Source organism: Gobius niger (genome assembly GCF_951799975.1).
Source record: "Gobius niger genome assembly, chromosome: 1".
Classification (NCBI taxonomy): Eukaryota; Metazoa; Chordata; class Actinopteri; order Gobiiformes; family Gobiidae; genus Gobius; species Gobius niger.
The window spans coordinates 71334971-71357149 of record NC_136852.1 but is presented as its reverse complement, the minus strand read 5'-3'; the positions used below and the strand labels follow the sequence as shown (position 1 = coordinate 71357149).

The 22179-nt window shown below is 42.5% G+C and overlaps 1 protein-coding gene across 1 annotated transcript in view; it reads left to right on the top strand.

Annotated features, from left to right (window-relative positions):
• Positions 1-22179, top strand: part of stpg2 (sperm-tail PG-rich repeat containing 2) — a 155077-nt gene that overhangs the window by 116560 nt on the left and 16338 nt on the right. Inside the window, exons 11-12 of the mRNA XM_079552425.1 lie at positions 11335-11485; positions 18237-18352. Of these exons, the coding sequence (XP_079408551.1) occupies positions 11335-11485; positions 18237-18352 (267 nt within the window). The remainder of the gene's footprint in view (positions 1-11334; positions 11486-18236; positions 18353-22179) is intronic.

Below are 22179 nucleotides of genomic sequence, written 5' to 3'. Positions count from 1 at the left end.
AAGAAGATCTTTATTTATATAGCGCCTTTCACAGACATAGTCACAAAGCGCTTTACATGAGACAATTGAACATTCACTCCATTCTCGGTGGTGGTAAACTACCACCGTAGATTAATTTCAAAATTAATCTAGATGAATCTAGATTTTAAAAATTAATCTATGCCCACCTCTACTTTTATGTGACAAACATGCGTTAACTGGCCTCTGTACAGTCCGTAAGATGTGAGATATCGGGGAAAATGTGCTGTGTAAAAATAGCCCCGTGTTCCTGCTATTTTATCAGTAATGAGAAGATGAGCGGTAACAGCACATGTGTTCTGACGGCCATTAGTCAAAGCTGTCAGCGAACACGCGAAGGCACATGGTTAGTGTGGTCAGTGTGGAGAATACTGGTCATTAGTGCCACTGCTAGCTGCCTCCTAAACTGAAAGCAAGGAATAAATATATTTAAACTATCATAAATGGATACTTTGTGGCTTCTGTGTAAAAAATGTCTCGTTAAATTTGCATGATTTGAGCTGTAGCTGCGCCAAACTAGCAGTGTGCTGACAACTATCAACAGCCGAGAATACATTAGTGCCAAAAGTCTCTAAAATGATACAGTGATGCATAGAAACAAATGTGTACGTGAACGTGTGCGCAGATACTGAGCGGCTTCAGCGCAAATGAAGCGAAGCAAAGATATATTTTACAGATGTAACTTATAGCGAAGCAAAGCTATAACTTGCTAAACCTCTGTAATAGTGATGACAGAGCCGTGGTCTGCGTCAGGAGTGACCCGGACTGACTACACCGGTTGTAAAACCCAGAGCTAAACCAAACCAGTTATAAACCAGGACTAAACCAGGACTGAAGAAGAAATAAGAGGAAACTTGAGCTTTTAGTCAAATTGAAAATCTGTGACTGGTTGTATATGTGTATTTGTAAATCAGGTAAATGTATTTGCTCAAATAAATTAAACTAAACTAAACTAAACTAAAAGCAAAAGAGAGCAGTGACAATTAGAAAGACGTCTTTACCTTTAGCGACAGATCCACGGAGGCGGAGCTTACGTGCTCTTGTTTACAACTTTACAGCAGCTGCAGCGAGAGGAATATCAAAGATGTTTTGTTGAAAGCGAGCGCTCACTCTGTATTAGACATTTTTGGTCCAGTTTTGGTAAATTGTCATGGGCAGAGTGAGCGCTCACACCATGCAAGGTTCTTTTTTTGTTTGTTTGTTTACTTTATTGTCCCCGTAGGGAAATGTGTCCTCAGCATTTAACCCATCCTTCGATGCCACCGGGGCATCCCGTAAGGAGCAGTGGTCGACGGCAGTGCCGCCCGGGGACCCATCTCCATGATGTGGAGCCAGGCTGATGGTCAGAATCACCTGGCTGGAGGATTCACCTAGTGCACATGTTTTTAGTGGTAGGGGAAACCGGAGTACCCGGAGGAAACCTACGCAGACACGGGGAGAACATGCAAACTCCACACAGAAAGGCCCGTCCTGATGGGAATCGAACCCGGGACCTTCTAGCTGTGAAGCGGAGGCGCTAACCGCTGCGCTACCGTGACGCCTTTGACGCGTGAAGTTGCTTTCGCTTTGTCGAACAGTGCAGTGTGTTTAGAAAGGTTAAGCTGGAAAAAAAATCCTGTCCTGATGTGGATCTGTCCTGTCTCTGCAGCTTATGAGGTAATAATGTCCTTTCTTTCGCTGCTTAAGTGGAAATTGTGCCCAAAACACAAAGTCATAGGTGACGCTGCTGCGGCCTGTGTAGCTTCTGCTGTGCTGTTTTAGGATTTTTTTCCTGAACTATACTTTTTTATACACGTTATTTTTATTGAATTAAAATGACATAGAAAAAAGTACCGTTAAGGCACCGGAGCCGAAAAGCAGGTATCGTTAAAGAACTTGGTATCGAAAAAAAACCAACGGGACCCATCCCTACTTATAACTCAAAATATGTAATTTCACATGTTTGTTCACACTGACAGCTGCTAGAGGGCGCTATAGGCTTGTGCACCAGTGTCTGATAAGTCTGGACGCAAATGCCCCCAAAAAGAAACTCATATTCTGAAGATTACAAGCTGCAAGTGGTGAAACATGCAGCCAATAAAGGACAATCGAGCAGCAGAAAGGTTCCTCTTACTGCAATAAAGAAAACAAAAAAAGCTAATGGGGGCTAAAAGCTATGGCCACAGCTGGAGGAACGGCGACTTATACTCCGGAGCGACTTATAGTCCGTATAATATGGTATGTCAGGTAATCAACCCATCATTTTGAAGGAATATCTTAAGAAAACACGATTGTGTTAAACATAGTGGGGCCAACAGTTGAACCTTGTAGAACACCCTGAAAACTATAATGATTTTGTTATTTTAATTTAATAAAAAATGTTTTTACTGTTTTTGTGTAGCGGTTGCAAGAACATCATGCTGTGGTATCGTGCTGTTAAAGGGGCTAGATGCAAGTTAGCCATTTTATACTCACTACTGCCCCCTCAGGTCATACGTGTAACTGCACCTTCTATATTATGCTCGTGCATGACGGCACTTCGGATCCGAATTAACACCGTTTTGAGTGACAGTGCAGGATTTTAGAGGCAGTTGTGGTGAACAGGTCTGAGCTCATTCTACACATTTGGACATGGAGGAACATGTAGGGGGAGGAAAACACATCATTTGAACATTTTTAAACTCTGTCTAGTAGAGATGCGCGGGTCGGCTTTTTTTCTGACCCGCACCAACCCGACCCACTGTAATTTAAACCCAACCCACCCGACCCGGAAAAAAGCCTCTTAGTTTGCCGACCCGACCCCGACCCGACCCGCGCACATTAAAAAACTGCTGCATGAGTCACGCTGCATGTGGCTATCACTCAAACGGGAGCGCGACACGTGACGCAGAGTTTACAGGAGAATTAGCACTTGATGCTTTGTTTTGCTACTTGCTGCACCGCTGAGGAACCTTTGAAATCGCGAATGGACTTATCAGGGAACAAGGAGCAGAAACTATCATGAGGCTTTACTTCCACCACGTCATGGACGACTCTCTTTCAAGTAAACGGAGTTTGGACTAAAGTGGAGCAGCTTTACCTGACGCTAAGAAGTGGCTGTCCTCAGGTCAGTAAGATGCTGTGTCTTTGATTTTAGTTCTACCTTGCTTCTTGTTGATGCATTACTTTTATCACATGTGCGTGTCATTAGGTGCTTGGGCACGGCTATTGTGACGCTTTTGTAGCGGTGATCAAAGTCATACAGAAGCGATCGTCCAGGTGACATCTAAACATAACATGCTAATGATACATTTACCCCTTAAAACTAAACATTCAACTAAACACAGTCGACTTTTGTGGCATTTATGGATAAGAATGCACTGTATGTAGTAAGCCAACAATATAAGGACAAAACAAAAAAGTGCGCTTTGTAACCCGACCCACCCGCAGTCCGCACCCGAAGTTTGCCGTAATTTTGAGATACCCAACCCGACCGAATCCGCGGGCACCGCAGGTTGACCGTGGGTTTCGGGTCGACCCGCGCATCCCTACTGTCTAGTCCCTTTAAATTAATTATATATATATATATATATATATATATATATATATATATGTATAGTATTCTATCTACTTACTTAAAAATGTGTGTTCATCATAAAAACACGTGGCGGCTCAGGACAAACCCACCATCTGATTTGTGCAATTACAATTGTATAATGACAGATAAAAAGCACTTTACTCACTTTAACGAGGATGTGCACCTCACAGCAAGGAGCTCGTGGGTAAATCCTTACTGTGTGTTGTGTTTGCAGGCTCTCCCTGTGTCTGGGTGAGGTTCCACTTTGAGCTAAGGTTTCTGGATCAACTCAAAACATGCTCAGTAGGCTAATCTTACAGCTACAAACTCCTGACCAAGATCATGGCTCAATTTCTAATGACAATTTGCCCAGAGTTGATGGATTGCTCAAATGCTCAAAAAAGGATTCACATTTCAATATACACATGTTCGTACGATGCAGTTTTAGTGGTTTCAATTAAAAGGCACAATATGTGGACATGTCATTTTTCATTTTAAAGCGAAGACATGTATATATTAAAATGTGTTCAAATACAGTCAGTTGTCATAGGCAGCAGTAAATAAGCGTGTTTTCAGCCTGGACTTAAACATAGTCAGAGTTGAGGCCTGTATCACAGACTTACAGACTGTGCACAATATGAAGAAAACCAATAACAACTCAAATATGCAGATTAAAGTCTAACGAATGACAGAAGAGCCAAATCTCCATTTTGAGGAGTTTAACAGAGAAATACTCTGTCAAGACTAAATCAAATTCTCTTTTTTAATTCAGACCTTGAAGGACAAAAGATGTCGTCCTGCAAACTCTCTCACTATTATCTAACTATGAACCGTTCTTCCTCCACAGTTACAGAAAAGGCTGAATCTTATCACATTTATACGAGACAGAGAAAAACATCCTGATGAATGAACAGTCTGTACCGAGCTCAAGGCTGGGCCATGGAACATTATTAAGTGTAAAATTGAATTTTTCCATCAATAACCCAAACCAACAATGCAACATAAGCTCCCAGATCTCAGCTAATGTTGATTAATAAACACACATTACAATTGCAACATCCTAGCCTCAGATTTGGGGTCACAGATTGGTCGTGTCTGTGAAACATCCTTCCTTTAAATTAACCTCTTAACTCCCGCCTGAACCAAGAGGATCTTTTTCCTCACGTCATCAGATTCTTTTTCCATCATTGTTTTGTTGGGTATTCAACTCATTTTTGTAACTTTTTTGTCATTTTTTTGTCAATTTTTTTGTCATTTTTTCGTCAATTTTTTTTGTCATTTTTTGTCACATTTTTGTAATTTTTTCGTCCATTTTTTGTCAATTTCTTGTGACATTTTTGTGACATTTTTGCCTCTTTTTCATCAATTTTTCGTCACTTTTTTGTCACATTTCCATCATTGTTTTCGTCTCAGTTTTGTTGCTATTTTCACAGCTTTTTTCCAGAAGCTTTTGGACTGGGGAAAAGCCAAACTGGAGAAAATGTGCTCGGTTCAGGTGGGAGTTAAGGGGTTAAAACATCTGCACATCAAGAGAGGCAGCCAAGTAAATGCTGGACATAAATAAATCAATATTTTCAGAGTTTCATTGTTATTTCATACTTTATCAGCACTGTCTCAGACTCCTCACATACAGTGTAACATATTCCCAGTTCAACATGTGAGCCGTGCGCTCTCACGCGCTCTGTTAACGTGCACGTCGCTGTCCAAGTGTGGCGTAATTAAAGCCCACCTGAGCGCTGCCACCGGAGCTCTCAGCGGCGAGCCTGTAATTACGGGCTCTTGGACTGCGGCGCGTGAGCGTGGCGTGCACGTGGGCGGGTGATGGCCTGACACTGGCGCTGGACAGATCGGTGACAGGTGTCTCTTCGGGCGAGGGGGTGGAGGGTCTGTGGATATCCAGATTTCGCTAAAAAAAACAAAAGGTCTCTGTAAAACACCGGCAGGGAGGGATATGGGTTTTGACATGCAGGAAAATGATTATGTATGTGTGGTTTGTGAGCGGAAAATAACCTACACTTGTGGGTTGTACAAGGTAGTTTTGAGTTGAGTTTCCCGGGGAATGCTTAGAATGTGTGAGGAGAGTTCAAATGTGTGTCATTGCAGAGGACTGTGACTAAGGCCCGGTCCATATGAAGTCAGGCCGTGGACTAGCCTGGCCTTAGCCATCCGTAAACTCCGGTCAATTATCATTTCCCTACATGTACGTCTGGGTCTGATCTCAGTGTCCGCGTTCCATCGGTTGAATATCAACCTACCATTAAGCGAGCGGGGGAGGCGGGGCTTGTAGGAGACGTCAGGCATTTGCATTTACTGGCTGTAGTCTGGCAATGGTGGCAGATACAAAAGTGGAAGCTCTTCAATCCGTCCTGGCTCAGCTCCCAAATATCCAGAAATTAAAATTGAAGCCTTAGAATGTGCAAGGAATGCTCCCAAGAGTTATGATATCTGCTTCACTTACTCGGGCGCATTACACGTCACGACCAAACGCTAGAGAAAATCAGATCCAATCATTTCAAAGGAGTTCACCCTTCCCCATTGTGAAGGTCCAGACCCTTGTACGAAACGCAATGAGTACGAGGGTTGGTGTTTCTGACCATTAGCCTGGCTCTACTTCATGGAGATGGGTCCCCGAGCGCCGGCCCATGCTCGCCCCAGCGATATTGAGGATGGGTCAAATGTAGAGAATAAATTTCCCTACAGGGATTAATTAAGTATACCTTAAATCTAAACATGCTTCAGCTATAGGTTCTCCTGATCCAGGTCCCAGCTCAAGATCTGCAGGTGCGTTTTGGCAGGGCTAAGCCACAACTTCCATACCTCAGTGTGGTATCAAAAATATGTTTCCGGTGACATGGAGACTGTCTTTCATTCTGATGGGTGACAGTGAAAATGCCTCATGGAAATCTGCTGTTTCTGTGGTGTGGTCATTTCCCAGGGCTTGACCTTTCGCAAAACCAATCATACATACAGTACATGCTGACCTCCTGTCATAGAAAGTAGTGGAGTTTTTCCCTTTCAACACGGAAAAAAAAAGCTGAAACTAGCGCCTGCTAACTTTTATGCCAAGGGAAGGCCCTGTCCATACGAAGCTGAGGACCAAACGCAAAGATATTTTATCAGTCCAGTGTATCGTCCGTATGAGCCCGGCATTTTGGGGGTCTGTAAACGAACATTTTCCAAACTAGGTCCCAGAGGAAAGATCTCAAAATGCTGTTTACGTGACTCCGTTGTTACAACGTCTCCACAACTTTGACTAAAACGATGACATCACAGCTCTAGAGTCTGTGATCCATAATCTACTGACCTTATAGTGAGATATAGTGAGACATAGAAGCTTTCAGCCTCCTCCATTCTGAGCTTCCATAAGTGTTTAGTTATGAATTTTGAAAGAAAAGTCAATGTAAACTGCACAAATAAACAAATAATCGTAATCACACTGCCTTGAAGGGATATTTCAGGATTTTTGACATAGGGCCTCATTTCCTACTTATCCAGAGTGTTGCTGATTTTTTTTTTGTAATTCATGCAGTTCTTATATTTGAAGAGTTTTGTGGCTCTAGGCTAATGCAAAGCTAGTGCATTTCTATTGTATCAGCTAGCCTGCATTAAAAACAGTCTGACCCGCTCCACAGTGCACCTGAGGCAAATCACTTACAACACCAGACTAACCATATAAATGTCTGTCAATAGAGTAATTTTAACCATTTTGCATTAAAATAACTTATATTTGAGCAGCATCAGCTTCGTGGTTGTATAAGCTACGCGGCGGCGGAGTGATCTGCTAGAAAATAGTCCCTCAAAATGCGATCATTCATGTGATGCAGGTCAGTTATGTTCCCAACATGATTCTATGGACACAGACATATATATGGTTTGCCTGGTGTTATAAGTGATTTGCCTCAGGTGCTCTGTGGAGCGGGTCACACTGTTTTTAATGCAGGCTAGCTGATACCATAGAAATGCGCTAGCCTAGCACAAGCCTAGCGCCACGAAACTCTTCAAAAGAACTGCATGAAATACAAAAAAAATATCTCCAGAAATCAGCAACACTCTGGATAAGACACTGGGAAAAGAGGCCCTATGTCAAAAACCCTGAAATATCCCTTTAAGCTTTCATGTTAAATTTCAGCCACATCAAATCCAAAATCAAACTGTAAAAGCGCGTTTACAAATGTTTACAAATGGACGGGTCTTGATGTCGTCGCACCTGCTCGGCCCCCCCTCTGACAGACGCGTGTCATCCACAATCTAAAAACAACCAATTTACGCGTGAAATAAACTGACCCTGGGCCGCGTGAAGCGCAAATCAGGGCAATTTGATCCAGCTGACATTTCCGCCCTCGCATGAATCACTCCTTCTCCTTCGTCCCGCTGTTTCCTTCACGGCGAGGAAAATAGCCCCGTGTAATTAGAGCGGAAACGGGCACCTCGATCGCACTTCTGTTTTGTTTGGGATGAATGATTTTTTTATTTTTTATTTCAGGCAGCAGATAGGTCCCCCGGTAAACGCCGCGTGACTCCCTCAACAGGAATCTCCGCCGCCCCGCGCTCCTGTCTCATCAAACGCTGACGACTTAATTACTAGCGGGTCTAAATGACAGAGGGGCTAATGGGCGCCGTCCGTGTTTGAAGCGAGACGGCCATGACTGAAGTGTGTGCGGTCTGAGGCGGGCGGGGCGTTCGCGCGAGGGCACCGCCGCCGATGTAATTAAAAATGTTGCTGGGATGTTATTAGTGATGATGAGGCTGAGGAGTCGTGTTCTATGTCACTGTCAATTCACACATTTCAGAAAGTTGCCAGGTTAGCGGTTGGTGCGGTTTCAAAGACAGTCAAACCTGTTGCTTCTCTGTGAGTTTCATTTTTCACCCCTCTCTCAAATGGGATTGATTCTGGAATCCTTTAAAAATGATTCACGATATTTCCCCTGATGTTGTTCAGCCATATTTTTAATGTGCCTGTAAAACCTATTCTGACTTGATTGGACATTGTTTTATTGGTCATTACGGAGCTGGTTAGCCCTTACTGTGACAGGCATGTTCTATGGTTAGAGCAGGGAGTCAGTAACATAGTACTTCACTTGATTCATGTTTTATCGGAGAATTAATTATCGAAATTGCAATCTCCGTTATCGCCATGGGACTTTATAATCGTCAGGTTTACAGGCATTTCTTTGGCAGACACAGAACCGAGTTTTGATGCAACAATGGACCGTTTTTGTGTGTTAAAGGGACTATACAGAGTTTAAAAATGTTAGAACTAAGTATTTTCCTCCCCCTACATGTTCCAGCCATGTCCTAATGTGTTCACCACATCTGCCTCTAAAATCCTGCACTGTCACTCAAAAAGGTGTTAATTCGAGTCTGAAGTGCCGTCATGCACGAGTTTAATATAGAAGGTGCAGTAACACGTATGACCTGAGGTGGCAGTAGTGAGTATAAAATCACAAACTTGCATCTAGCCCCTTTAACCTCTTAACTCCCGCCTGAACTGAGAGGATCTTTTTCCTCACGTCATCAAATTTTTTTTCCATCATTTTTTTGTTGGGTATTCAACTCATTTTTGTAACTTTTTTGTCATTTGTTTGTCACATTTTTGTCATTTTTTGGGGTAATTTTTTCCCCACATTTTTGACATTTTTTCGTCAATTTTTTGTCAATTTTTTATCAATTTTTTATCAATTTTTTGTCATTATTTTGTCACTTTTTTTATCACATTTTTGTAATTTTTGTCACATTTTTGTCATTTCTTCATCAATTTTTTTCACTTTTTTGTCACATTTCCATCATTGTTTTCGTCTCAGTTTTGTTGCTATTTTCACAGCTTTTTTCCAGAAGTTTTGGATTGGGGTAAAGCCAAACTGGAGAAAATGTGCTCGGTTCAGGTGGGAGTTAAGGGGTTAAAGCAAAAAGAAAAAAAACACAAAAAACCCACGTAAAAGTAACAAAAACAAGAAAAGAAAAAAATGTCAATAATAACAATAATGTAAAATAAAATGAAATTATAATTACAGGTCGGTTACGCCATTTAGTCTAGTTAGCAGCACGATACACTCTCTCACAAAAGCACATACTTATGTATTCCATATATGTATACGTGCGTACAATACATACATACATGTACACATATTGTACCTCCACATACACACACATTTCTTTATCAAAGGCTTATTTTACTGTATTTAAGGGTGTATTCAGACCAGAAAAGTTCTTTGCTCCGCTTGTTTGTTCCGGATCAGAAGCAAACTTTTTTTTTTTTCGTTTGGTGCAGTTCGTATTCAGACTGTACTTTTTGCAAGAGAACTATATTTTGTAAACAGATACACATGTGTGACGATCGAGGCTCCCATTGGACAGCAAGGACCACAACAAATGAAATAAAAATGAAAATTTGACGCTTACTATGATAATAAAAGAAACGTGCGAGGCTAAACCACTGACCTTTAACCTCAGCTTCACCGGAGCAGCTGGAGGAAGAGGAGTTTTGTGTGGATGAAGGGTCGTCTGCTGAGCTGTTTGTTTCTATTATGTCCACGGGACAAACTGTTGGTCTTGATCCTCCACTTTTCTTTAATGCGTCTCGTATTTTCATTTAAGTTTTAAGTTTCTCGCTAAACACAAACGCAGTTGGGTTAGTGCATCTGCCCAAATATTCAGGAGGCTCCAGGTCTGTCCACGGCTCATTGTTTGTAGCATCCATCCAGTATTAGCGTTAGCAGCCGCGAAGGGATAACTTTTCTCACGGTGCCTTAGCTACGGTGGCTCGTTTAGCCCAAAAAGGCGCATGTTTCCCGCAGTTGTTTCGGATCAACAGTGGTTTATATTCACACCTGGACCAAACTGGACCAGAGTCCGTTTGGAAGCCGGACCGAGACCACCTGAAAAAGTGGGTCTCGGTTCTTTGATCCGCAACAGGATTCGTTTGTTGTTTTCACACCTGAATAAAAAATCCGGACCAGCGTTCAAAACAAACCCTGATCCGTTTAAAGTGGACCGAACAGTGCAGGTCTGAATACACCCTTAGTTAGTTTTGCATTAGTCCTCTAATGATGGGCTTGTTCTTATTACACAGTTGCAACACAGCTTTAGATTTAGTTTTTAGTAAGGCATAAGACATTTATAAATATATATGTATGTATAACACATCAGCTGCCAAACATAACTCTGCAACATTGATTCAAGCATTATCACATATGGCCTGTGGAAATACATGAAAAAAGGGGGTCATAGTGCAATACTTATTCACATTTTATTTTCAATCATGTTAGTGAATGTTATTGCCGTTCACATCCAAGAGAGTCTTTACAAAAGTGTCAGATCCAATACATTATGCTGTCTTTCGTAACAAGAGTTTTTTACACCAACGTATTAAAGTAGGAGGGTGTTCCTTCATCCAGACGTGTATAGTATAGAAGTATAGTAAGGCGACCCGCATTTAACACTACAGACATCATTTTTGTTTCTCGAATAACATTCACGTCCAGAAAACACAATTTTTAATCCATTGGCCCCTGAGTTCCAAAACATTTTTCAATTTCCTTCACAACAGCAGACAGAATGAAGCAATTAGAGGTGAGGCGGAAATAAGTTCCTGTTTCCTTTTTACATTTCAGACAGAATTTTGTACATGCGTCATATTTGCTCCGAGTGAAAGGAGGCACATGTAGCTTGTTAATAATTTTGTGATGTGATTTGTTGGAATCACCAAGTTGTTTCATTTCGTAGAGTTTGCTCAAGTCCACATGTGAAGTCCAGTGTTGTTGATTTTCTCTTTCCCGCTGCAGGACACGCCCTCCCCCAACGCGTACGGCCGTTTGGAGAAGGCCCAGTCCTTCTCCGAGCCGCGGAGTGAAGAGGCCCGCAGACGCCAGCGCAGCTTCCTGTCCATGGCCCCCCGGCAGAACCTGTTCCTGCCCTCGGACCCCGACATCCCAGGTACTGCAGACTCATACAGTATACAGGGTTTTATTGTACAACGGGATATCTTTACTGACCTGGTCGTTTTAGTAGACAGGGCAGCAGAAAGGGGTAAAGAGCAGGGAGAAAGGACTAAATCTGTTTGACATTTAGGCTCTATTCACAACTGAGACTCTGCGCCAACGTCTGGACCCTTTTAACTCTTCAAACGCCAGCCTGTCTAACTTCAAAAACAAAGCAAATGATGCCAAGTGAGTTTTGTTTGTGCAGGTAATACCAGTCTGAGACTAGGTTTTGTGAGCTGACTTAGGACTGTTTTGATGAGCTGAATACAAAAATCACATTGGTTTTGCTAATTTTTTAGCGCGAGGGTTAAAAATCGACCTGAGTTTTTGCTTTAATGGACGTCTTCCGTATTAAGTCTTCCGTCCTGGTGCCTGTCTGTCCATAGTTAGAGGGAGACTGGGCTTGTGCTGGTATACAAAGCACCTGTGTGCGTGTCAGGGCCAGCAGGGCCTTCTCTGCTAGCCCTGGCTAAATGAGGGGGAAAAAGTGTAAAATGTTTTAAGTTTGATTTTGAATTTGTTTATATAGTGTGCAGTTGAGTCGCTTATATTGAATTTGTTGACGTGTATCTGTACTTTCCAACTCAAAAAGTGCCTAAACCCCTCTGGTGAGCTGCTCCTCCTCAGGCCCAGTGTTGTCAGGCCACACATATGAGTGACTGACAGAATTATCAGCCAATCAGAATTCGATGTACACTGACGGACCTCCCCCAGTGCCTTCAGTGTCTCAGAAGCTTCCCATGTTTTCTTTGCCTGGGAAAATCGCTAATGTAGCCGTGCATGGGCAAGACGTTCCAGGAAATCAGAAGTGGAACCAGATAAACAAACATTCCTCTGGGAAATATCGAATTAAGTGGATTTATTGATCACAGACTTTTGGGGCCCCTTCCTCATGAAGAGCTTTGATTGCAAAACAGCGGGACGAAGCCGCTCGGCTCCCCAGACAGGAGAAGAGTTTGGACAGGAGAAAGGTTTCCCCACTGAGACTCGGGAACAGGTACGGGACTACGAGCGCTCGCAAAGCATCTTACACCGAAACTGCACCAAACTGTAAGTTTAGTGTCTTTTTATTACGGTGGATTTTGTGTTTGAGATGATCTCTCATGTCTCGCAATGTCAACAAAACATCTCCTAAAATCACCTGTTTCCACGCTCGTCATGTGTCGCGTGTTTCCGTTTTCTAGTACGAGTGTTCCTGGAGGTGTTTGCTTTGTTTCGGGGCGGAGTTACCACTGCTTTGGTTTGCATTGTTGATGCATCCTTTAGCAAACAAGTGCCCCACAAAAAGGCAAAAACCTGACCTGATACAGAAAAATGGATGTCATGTTCAGATTCTTTCAAAATGTCCGAAAGTAATAATTGTTTTGTCCTCTACGTCTTTAAAGCCCATAATCCAACATTATATCAGTTCTGAGCCGTTCATCAGGCTGTGCTGAACCTGTAAACCACGCTGCAAATCAAAACTGATTGTTCCTTTTTTAATAAGTTATTCCTGCAGCTGCCAGCAGGAGGAGCCCCAGTCAATGTTCACCAGCTCAAGCACCTGTATTTCCTCCTATATAGTGAATAGTGTTTTTCACCTTTACCCTCTGCCCTCATCATAGTTTTAACCCTTCAGATCTGCACACTGTATATTGTTTCCGATATAAATGATGCAAAGGGAATTTAGTTTGACCACGTCATACTGGCCCCTGTTTTTGTTTTGGAAAATGTGTTTAAAAATGAAAAACGTTGGTCCTCTTAACAGAAGAGCTTCCTCCTCTGGGCCGTCCTCTGCGCCACAGCCACGGGCGGCGTTTGAACGTGTCGAACACACAGTAAAACTAAAACCAATTCAAATGATTTGTCAAAAGTAACACCAGTGCGTTCGTGGAGGAAAAGATGTGCTGCCGCTCCGGCCAATTAGCCGAGTCTCAGCGGCCCCCTAACCTAATATTTACCCCAATTACATTCCCATTGAAAATGTTGTTTCAAAATTGATAGATTCATGACTGACTTGGATAATTTATGACTGGCCCGTTCCACCCACAGCCTCACCCCAGGAGGCCCCCAAAATCCAATTTGCATATAAATGGTTTTGGACTGTTGGCACTTGTGTTTGTCTCACTCATCATCTCTGCGGAGTCTATAACGGCTAACAAGGCAATATTCCGTACTCGGTGGAATACTGCAGTATTTCGGTCATGATATCACTGTGGAGGAAAAGCTACGCTCGTCAAACTGTGGCAAAATGAAAGATTAGACTGAAAAATTAGCAAAACATTTGGAAATTTCAAAATAAAGGTACTCACAGAAATTAAACACTTAACAGAGAAGTATCAATACTGCATGTTCAGAACAGAGGGTAACAAGGGAAGGGGAGAGTTCAATCTTTCTGTCACCCTGGCTTCAGTCAGGTGGACCTGGCAGTCCTCTCCCCAAGTCGAGAAGAACCATGAAAGTTTTAGTCTTTGGGGGAAAAAATGCTTTCAGTTTTTGTCACATTATAGTCTTTTCTAAATGGTTTAGTCCGTTTCATAAAAAAAGAAAAGAAAGGAATTTAGTATTTGTAGCATATTTCAGCAAATCAATTTGGTCAAAAAGTAAAGTGTTAAGTGTTGGGAATGTGGATGAAGGTTGACAGGCTGTATTAAGTTTTTGACGGACAGATTACATCACAAAAGTCAGAAGTGACTTCGCTTTTCCCAAAAGCGGCTGCTCTCCTCGTCCTCTGATCATCACTTTGAGATTTTTCATTAACAGCGTCGTCCACACTCGTTCATGAGGGAGTTCAGGTGGAGCCTGAACACTGAAGTGTATGAGTCATAACCGTGAACTGTAAGGTGCACGGGCATTGGTCAATATCTTGAAAAAGAGGGAAAAGTCAGGGCGGCGGCTCCGTAGGCAGGAGCGGACCATAGAGGACCATAGTGGACCATAGTGAACCATAGAGGACCATAGTGGACCATAGTGGACCATAGTGGACCATAGTGAACCATAGTGGACCATAGAGGACCATAGAGGACTATAGTGGATCATAGAGGACCATAGTGAACCATAGTGGACCATAGAGGACCATAGTGGACCATAGTGGACCATAGTGGACCATAGTGAACCATAGTGGACCATAGAGGACCATAGAGGACTATAGTGGATCATAGAGGACCATAGTGAACCATAGTGGACCATAGAGGACCATAGTGGACCATAGTGGACCATAGTGAACCATAGAGGACCATAGTGGACCATAGTGGACCATAGTGGACCATAGAGGACCATAGAGGACTATAGTGGATCATAGTGGACCATAGAGGACCATAGTGGACCATAGTGGACCATAGTGGACCATAGTGGACCATAGAGGACCATAGAGGACTATAGTGGATCATAGTGGACCATAGAGGACCATAGTGGACCATAGAGGACTATAGTGGACCATAGTGGACCATAGTGGACCATAGTGGACCAAGCATCTCTACATATGAACGGCCGTTCAGTTCTTTCAGTGTCTGTCTGTCTCCGTACACAGCTCTGGTGTAAAATAGACTTTAAGCTAATATTGTAACGAGCTCCACTACAAAGACAAAAACGCTCTAAATCATCACCTTTCCAGCGGTTCAAACGGTCCAAATCAGAGCTTTTTTTAATATTGTTTGGTAGCCAAAAGAAATTCCATTACCCATAATGCAACAGGCGATGGGCATTCAGCTTATTGGCCTTTCTTCATTTTAATTGTAGATCATTTAATAGTTTAGTCTAAGTCTAAATATAATATTTTAGGAAGTCGGCAGTCCTGTGTAGTCTTGGTATCTGTATAATGGACTGATATGGAGAACAGGAAAGAACATGACCTCCAGTGTCTGAGCACAGAAGATCTCTGGACTCACCCTCTGAGAAGCAGGTGGAACTGGGCTTTTTCTGATTACATTTTAGTGATTCGCATGAGTCTGGAGGATCTGCCTGGACTTTAAACACAGCAGAGCTCCATCAGCTTCACACCATGAGCAGGTTTGTTTTCACGAGGGAAGTGTTTACACAGTAGAAAGTGATCAAAACATTAATAACATTTTCTCGAGTCTGACCTTGATTTGAGCTGGTAAAGCAATCTGAAGCGCCAATTTAGTCAGTATTTTTTGCACTTAACGAACAAAACAAGATTAAATATATCATTGCAGTCATTTTAGTCAAATTAACAAAATCCTCTCGTTCACTTGACTGACTTTTTTTGCTCACTTTGCAATGAAATGTTCTTAATTCCAGTCATTTTAACAGGTCTTGATGTGAATGTAAGCTTCTCCATCTTCTTAACATTCTCTTCTGTTTGACCTCCATCTGACTCACAGCGAGAGCGAGATACAGATAGTTGTATTTTTCCGATTATGTGTGGGTGATACTGTACTTGCTCTGGGTCAGACTCACTGGGGCCACAGACTAAAATATTTAAATCCAATCTGCTTCAGGGAGTCCACACAAATAGAGGCTGCTGTAAAAGCCTAAAAGTCCTGAACACTTTCAAAGAATGGAGACAACAAACCCTGAGGCGCAGCTTATTGTCAACCAACTTTTGTTCATCCCAAAATACATAGAATAAAATAAAAAAGGCGGTTTGGACTCGGAGAGAAAAGTGTTGCATCTCTGGAGGAGCTGATGCACGTGAGGAGATCGCAACGAAGACGAGGAACTTTAGGGCATGGCTGGCAGATTTTATATGCACATTTCATGGCGAGTAAAGCCCTTTTCTATTATTCAGAGTTATACTGTTTGAGGCGGTGCATGAGAAATGTAGCATGAGCCGGGGTAATGATAAATCCATTCATTCACTGGTTTCCTGCTTAAAGGGACTATACAGAGTTTAAAAATGTTAAAAATATGTATAAAAATATGTATTGTCCTCCCCCTACATGTTCCAACAATGTCCTAATGTGTAGAATGAGCTCAGGCCTGTTCACCACAACTGCCTCTAGCTTAATATAGAAGCTGCAGTTACACGTATGACCTGAGGTGGCAGTGGTGAGTATAAGATTAAACAAGATTTTTTTTAATATCTAGTTCCCACCCTCCCACTTATAACAGCTTCTTCAAAAACAAGATCCAAACCCCCCTCTGAGATAATCTTTGTAACTGATATATCAACAAAATAAAACCATACATTTAAACCTGTCTCCATCCATTATTTAGATTTAGTTGCAGAAAACATCAGCCATTTTGTCCAATGTTCTTCATAAAATGTCTTATTTTTCATATGATAAAATAAAATGACGGAAAACCTGCTATGCATCTTTTGTAATATTTTATCATTAAAGGGACTATACGGGGTTTAAAAATCAAAAAGATATATGGATTTTCCTCCCCCTACATCAGGGGTAGGCAAGTTTGCTCGGTGGAGGCCGGTTTTCTTCATCGTCAAAAGACCAAGGGCCGGACCCTCCAATTGAAGCAACGTTCTACATATGCCAGTGTTGTACATCATATACACAGGGAAAATGTTCATCTTAAATTAGATAAATTACTTAAAATCGCTTAAATAAATGCCAATCGAACAAATAGAAATCCCGCTGGAAATCAGACAAATTAAATTTTACTGTAAAAATTGTTTATTTATCACTTGAAATTATACAAAATAGTCTGAATTAAGAAAAAAATTGAACAAAACGTGCTTGTTCCATTGGCAAGAATAGGTCTTATCTGCTCCAAATCTACTCAAACGTTTGATTTAATCTCTAAGTAGATTTAAGTCTTTTCATCCCATAGATGAGTATTCTTTTAGGATTATGGCCTAAAAGTGTGCTCTGTTGAGACATTTTAAGGAATTTACAGTATTTTTCACATTTCTAGAGTACTTTAACAGGCATTTGATCTCTGATTTGGGGCATAATATTTCTCAAAATCATCTCGAGGGCCAGAGTTTGATGATGGAGGGCCGGTTTTGGCCCCCGGGCCTGACGTTGCCTACCCCCTACATGTTCTAGCCATGTCTTAATGTGTAGATTGAGCTCAGACCTGTTCACCACAACTGCCTCTAAAATCCTGCACTGTCACTCAAAAAGGTGTTCATTCGGGTCCGAAGTGCCGTCATGCACGAGCTTAATATAGAAGCTGCAGTTACACGTATGACCTGAGGTGGCAGTAGTGAGTATAAAATGGCTAACTTGCATCTAGCCCCTTTAATCTACAGCTAAAGTTCAGTAAATTAAAAATGTCCCCCTCGCCTTAAGAACAAATAAAGACTAATATGATGAAAATTGACCAGACAGATCTTTCTTTGTAATGTTTTTTGTTAGCAAGAAATAAAAAAGGCAGCGTGTGTATTTGAAATTGTTACAAACTCATTCCTAAATGACCTCACACATTGGTAACATTCCTATTCTACACAGCGGTGAGTTTATAACACAACTTTCAGGGGACAAAATGACCTTGCCTTCCACAAAACAGCAACCAGCCTGCTAGTTCACCATCGATAAAGATACTTAATGGAATGATACACAAGTAAATACACTTAATATGCCAAATACTTAATTTATCTATGATTAGATGCACAGCACAAACAATGCTTATACAATGCACTGAAGGACAATAAACAAAATTATTTATTGTCCAGGTGCTGTTACCGCCACCGAACTGGCTTTGGACCTGACCTTTGAAAAGCCCCATGACAACACTGACCCTATGAAGCATTATCTATTAAAGTGTTACAGTAGATGTTTGTGTGCTTGTCTTCTGACCAGGCCCAGGCCAGTACAGCCCCAGTGTGAAGCCGCTCCCTCACAAGGCTCTGATCGTGTCCAAAGAAGAGCGCTTCAAAGTCCAGCCGAACTCCATCCCGGGCCCGGGAACGTACCAGGTAAACCCTCTTTCCCCTCTTCTGTTTTCCATAGTTCTGTCTGGCCATTAGCCTGGCTCAAGATTCAGTGATGGGTCCAATTAAATTTTGTATTACAGTTTGTCAATGTAGCTTCTGTCCAGCTTAAATTCAAACAAAAAAAACAAAGCCGTAATATTTTAGTGGATGAAATGAACACTGTGTGAAGTGAGCCGATCCGATGGCTTTCATTGACCTTGAGCCGTGTGTGACATCGATTCGGAGGGAAAAATCCCAACTTCAATAATGCGGTTTCACTGAATGACTTTTTCTAAACAGATGTAACCAGAGACTAAGCGTTTGAGCCTGTTCTTCCAGATTACTTTTTCCGTACGGGACAGTCTGCTCCTCATTGAGTTTAATGTTTTTAATAAGATAAGACCAGTGGTAAGTACTAGTCACCAGTGAAGTGACAGTATAAAGATGGAAAAATTCTATGGGTCTATGGGTGTTTCTACTGCTGAAGTGGACGTGGGTTGGCAAGAAGAATGAGGACAGAGTTAAATGAATAGCCGGTGATCGGTTGAGAGGCAAAGGTAGGAAATGTGATCATGCTGTTATGATGTTAGCCTGAATGAACATTGTGTTTATTGTGATTTGCTAATGTGGAAAAGAGAAAATGATAGATCTGACCTGGGAGTTCATGGCTATATCAACTCACTGTTGTTTGTTGCCTTGGGTTCCACACGTCAGACTTGGAGAAGACAAAGAATTGATCGTCCTTAAGCAGCCGTGTAAAATGACTATCGACAGAACATTTCTAACTGCGCTAATCTTAACAACAGCAAGTGACAAACTCATTTACTGCAGCCAAATCAACGCCTGAATAATTCTGATCATGAACTGGCGCATTTACCACATGTTTAACCACGAATGGACGCTCTAGAAAGTAAAATGATTCGGTATTGTTTCATGGGAGTTAGGTCTCGGTTTGGATCCAATTTGAGGACATTTTGCGTGGGATAACCCAGAGATTTGGATGATTCGAGTGAAGTCGCTATACTCGCTCATTAGTTTGCATTGGTGTTTGCCTCTTGTGTGGCGCGGGGCTGTAGTTTGGGCCTAAACGTTATGTGGGATTTTGCTGTCAGTGGAGCCGCATAAATGACCTGGATATTGACAGCGCTGTCTTCACTATGAGCATTTCCGCATGTTAAAAGTATCTTGAATCACTCTGACACAAACCAGAGCTACAATGCTTTGTTGTCACCATTATTCTGTGGTTTGGGCGACTATTAATTTGTTTGTTTGTTACTTTATTGTCCCCGCAGGGAAATGTGTCCTCTGCATTTAACCCATCCTTCCATGCCGCTGGGGCAACCTGTAAGGAGCAGTGGTCGACTGCAGTGCCGCGCGAGGACCCATCTCCATGATGTGGAGCCAGGCTGGTGGTCAGAATCACCTGGCTGGAGGATTCACTTATTGTACATGTTTTTAGTGGTAGGGGAAACCGGAGTACCCGGAGGAAACCTACGCAGACACGGGGACCTTCTAGCTGTGAAGCGGAGGCACTTACCACTACGCTACTGTGCCGCTGCTGAAATTGACACGGAAATGCTAGTTGATTGTAGCGAGCACAGTGGACCAATGGGCGAGGAAGGTGCTTCTGTATGGTCCTCATGGTGGGGAGCTGACATTGCTGTAAAACCACCCCCTGGTGGTCAGGGGCGATTGCAAGAGACACTTGGGAGCATTGATTCTAATGGGATTCTAACGTCCCAAGAACGGATTAAAAGTCTCCAAAGAGTTTTTCTTTATCTAAAAATTGCTCTGACCCATGTGACAATGCTGGGGTAGGTGAAAGATTTTTAACCATGCTAGTTTTTGTTTACCAGCCCCAAATTTGGAAGCATTTTCAGTGCATTGACTGGCTCTGCTGGCTAGCTGGAGGCACCGCCCGACCTGTGAGTGCAGGGCTTCCTGACTTTTTGCCCTTTTAAGGAACAGGCTGGGGAGGAGGAGACCATTAAAGAGGGCGTATTATGCTTTTTTCAATCACATAGCACCAGTCTATATCACACTACAATGATGACCAAACCTTCTGTTGGTCTGTAAATGCAGTAAATTAGAATAACTGCCTTGTATAAAATTGCTCTCTCAAAATGGCTGTAGTAAATGTCTTGAAATAGGCCTCTGTCTCTTTAAGAACCTCTGACCCTTTCAGACACGCCCCCTCCACACGCCGTCTGTGGCATCAGTGGGGAGGGGGTTCTGCTGAGGGGCAGTGGTTGGTTACTCGGCTGGTGACGAAAGCTCGGAGGCGTCTCCAGGAGGTGGGGGCGTTCCTAGGAGGACTCAGGCAAACCTATCCCTAAAATGGCCGCCATCAGAGTTTTTACAGATTACTCAAAAATACGTGAATGTGCCAAGGCAACACTTCAGGCATGTTTTTAATGAGGGAATGACATAATAACATGATGTAAAGCTTGAAACAGTCGATTTTGCATAATACCCCCCCTTTAAATTACGCACAGGACTCGGGAACCTTTTTATTGAATGGGGCTGAATGGGACACACTCATCTTTATTATATTTTATCTATAATTTCGACAGAGTTTGTCTGAATATAATGAGATAATGCACGCATGCACGGTAAGTCGAGCTAGTTTTTAGCACAATCGGGAAACCAGACACAGCCTTATTGGAGCAACATCAGGACACTTTTACAGAGTCCCTGCCCACTTTGTGTGAAAACAGCTCCTTTTACACAGTACGACACATACATAATCTCTGATCTTTTCTTGTTCTAAGCCAGTGATCAGTGGGCCAGTCCCTGTTGCGAACACATCACTGTCATGGGATAATTGGGAGCTATTTAATTTGTAATGGAAAGCTTTTTCAGACATAAATTAGAAGCTCTGAGTCGATCTCTGCCTATTCAGTTCAATGGACGAGAACTTTAGTTACACCCAAAGGGGGCGCTAACCTTCTCAGTGACGGTTTGGTCCTGACCCTCGAGTTGAGAGCCACCGTTTTAAGGTCTACCAGGTGAGGAATAGTCCAAAAGTCCAATAGTGCAGCTCCTGAGTAAAGTATTGTATAAGGCCTTTAACGATGTGACTGAAAATCCATACAAAACAGCCGGCGAGCCAAGTTTAAGTGAAGTGGCTGCAGAGAGTCGAGTGGCATTGACAGCGTAATGACAGGAGAGAGATGTAACAGCCACAAAGAACTAAAGTGCAGAAAAATACGTCAAAGTGCGGATCACGCAGACAGCAGCAAATGGAGGCAGTGAAGAGGCTAGTTACACTCAGCGCCTTTCAAATGTGTTCCGAGGGCCGGCCGGCGGAAGCGGTAATGGCGGGGGCTAATGGAGGAACGCACCGGAGCGAGGAGGTATGCATTGCACGCGTGTGAGACTTCAGAAACAGACGCTCAATAAGCTGCTGTACTTACGTAGGACGCGCATTCAATTGCCATGGCATGTACTGCTCTTATTTTATAACCTTAGCTGTTAAAAGTTCAGCTATGTCAAACACATCAACGTTATGCCATAAACAGCAGCAAGACTCAGCGTTCTGCACTGCTCACACTAAATAACAGCTCATGCTCACAGGATCCTGGCATTCACTGTATTTCCATCAAATAATGCGCATAATAAAAGAACATTTACATGCGTCTCCATCAAAGAGTTGGATGGGCGCGGCGGTTACCTGGTTATGGCTGTTGATCTCAAAGCACAATTGACTCATAAAGGCTCATAAAGCCCTATTTTTTTCAGGTATGTGTTTTAATAGACAAATATGCATTGCCTTGTGTACAGAGTGTCGAACGGCCTGGCTCCACCGCCTGTAACTGAATGAATTAAAA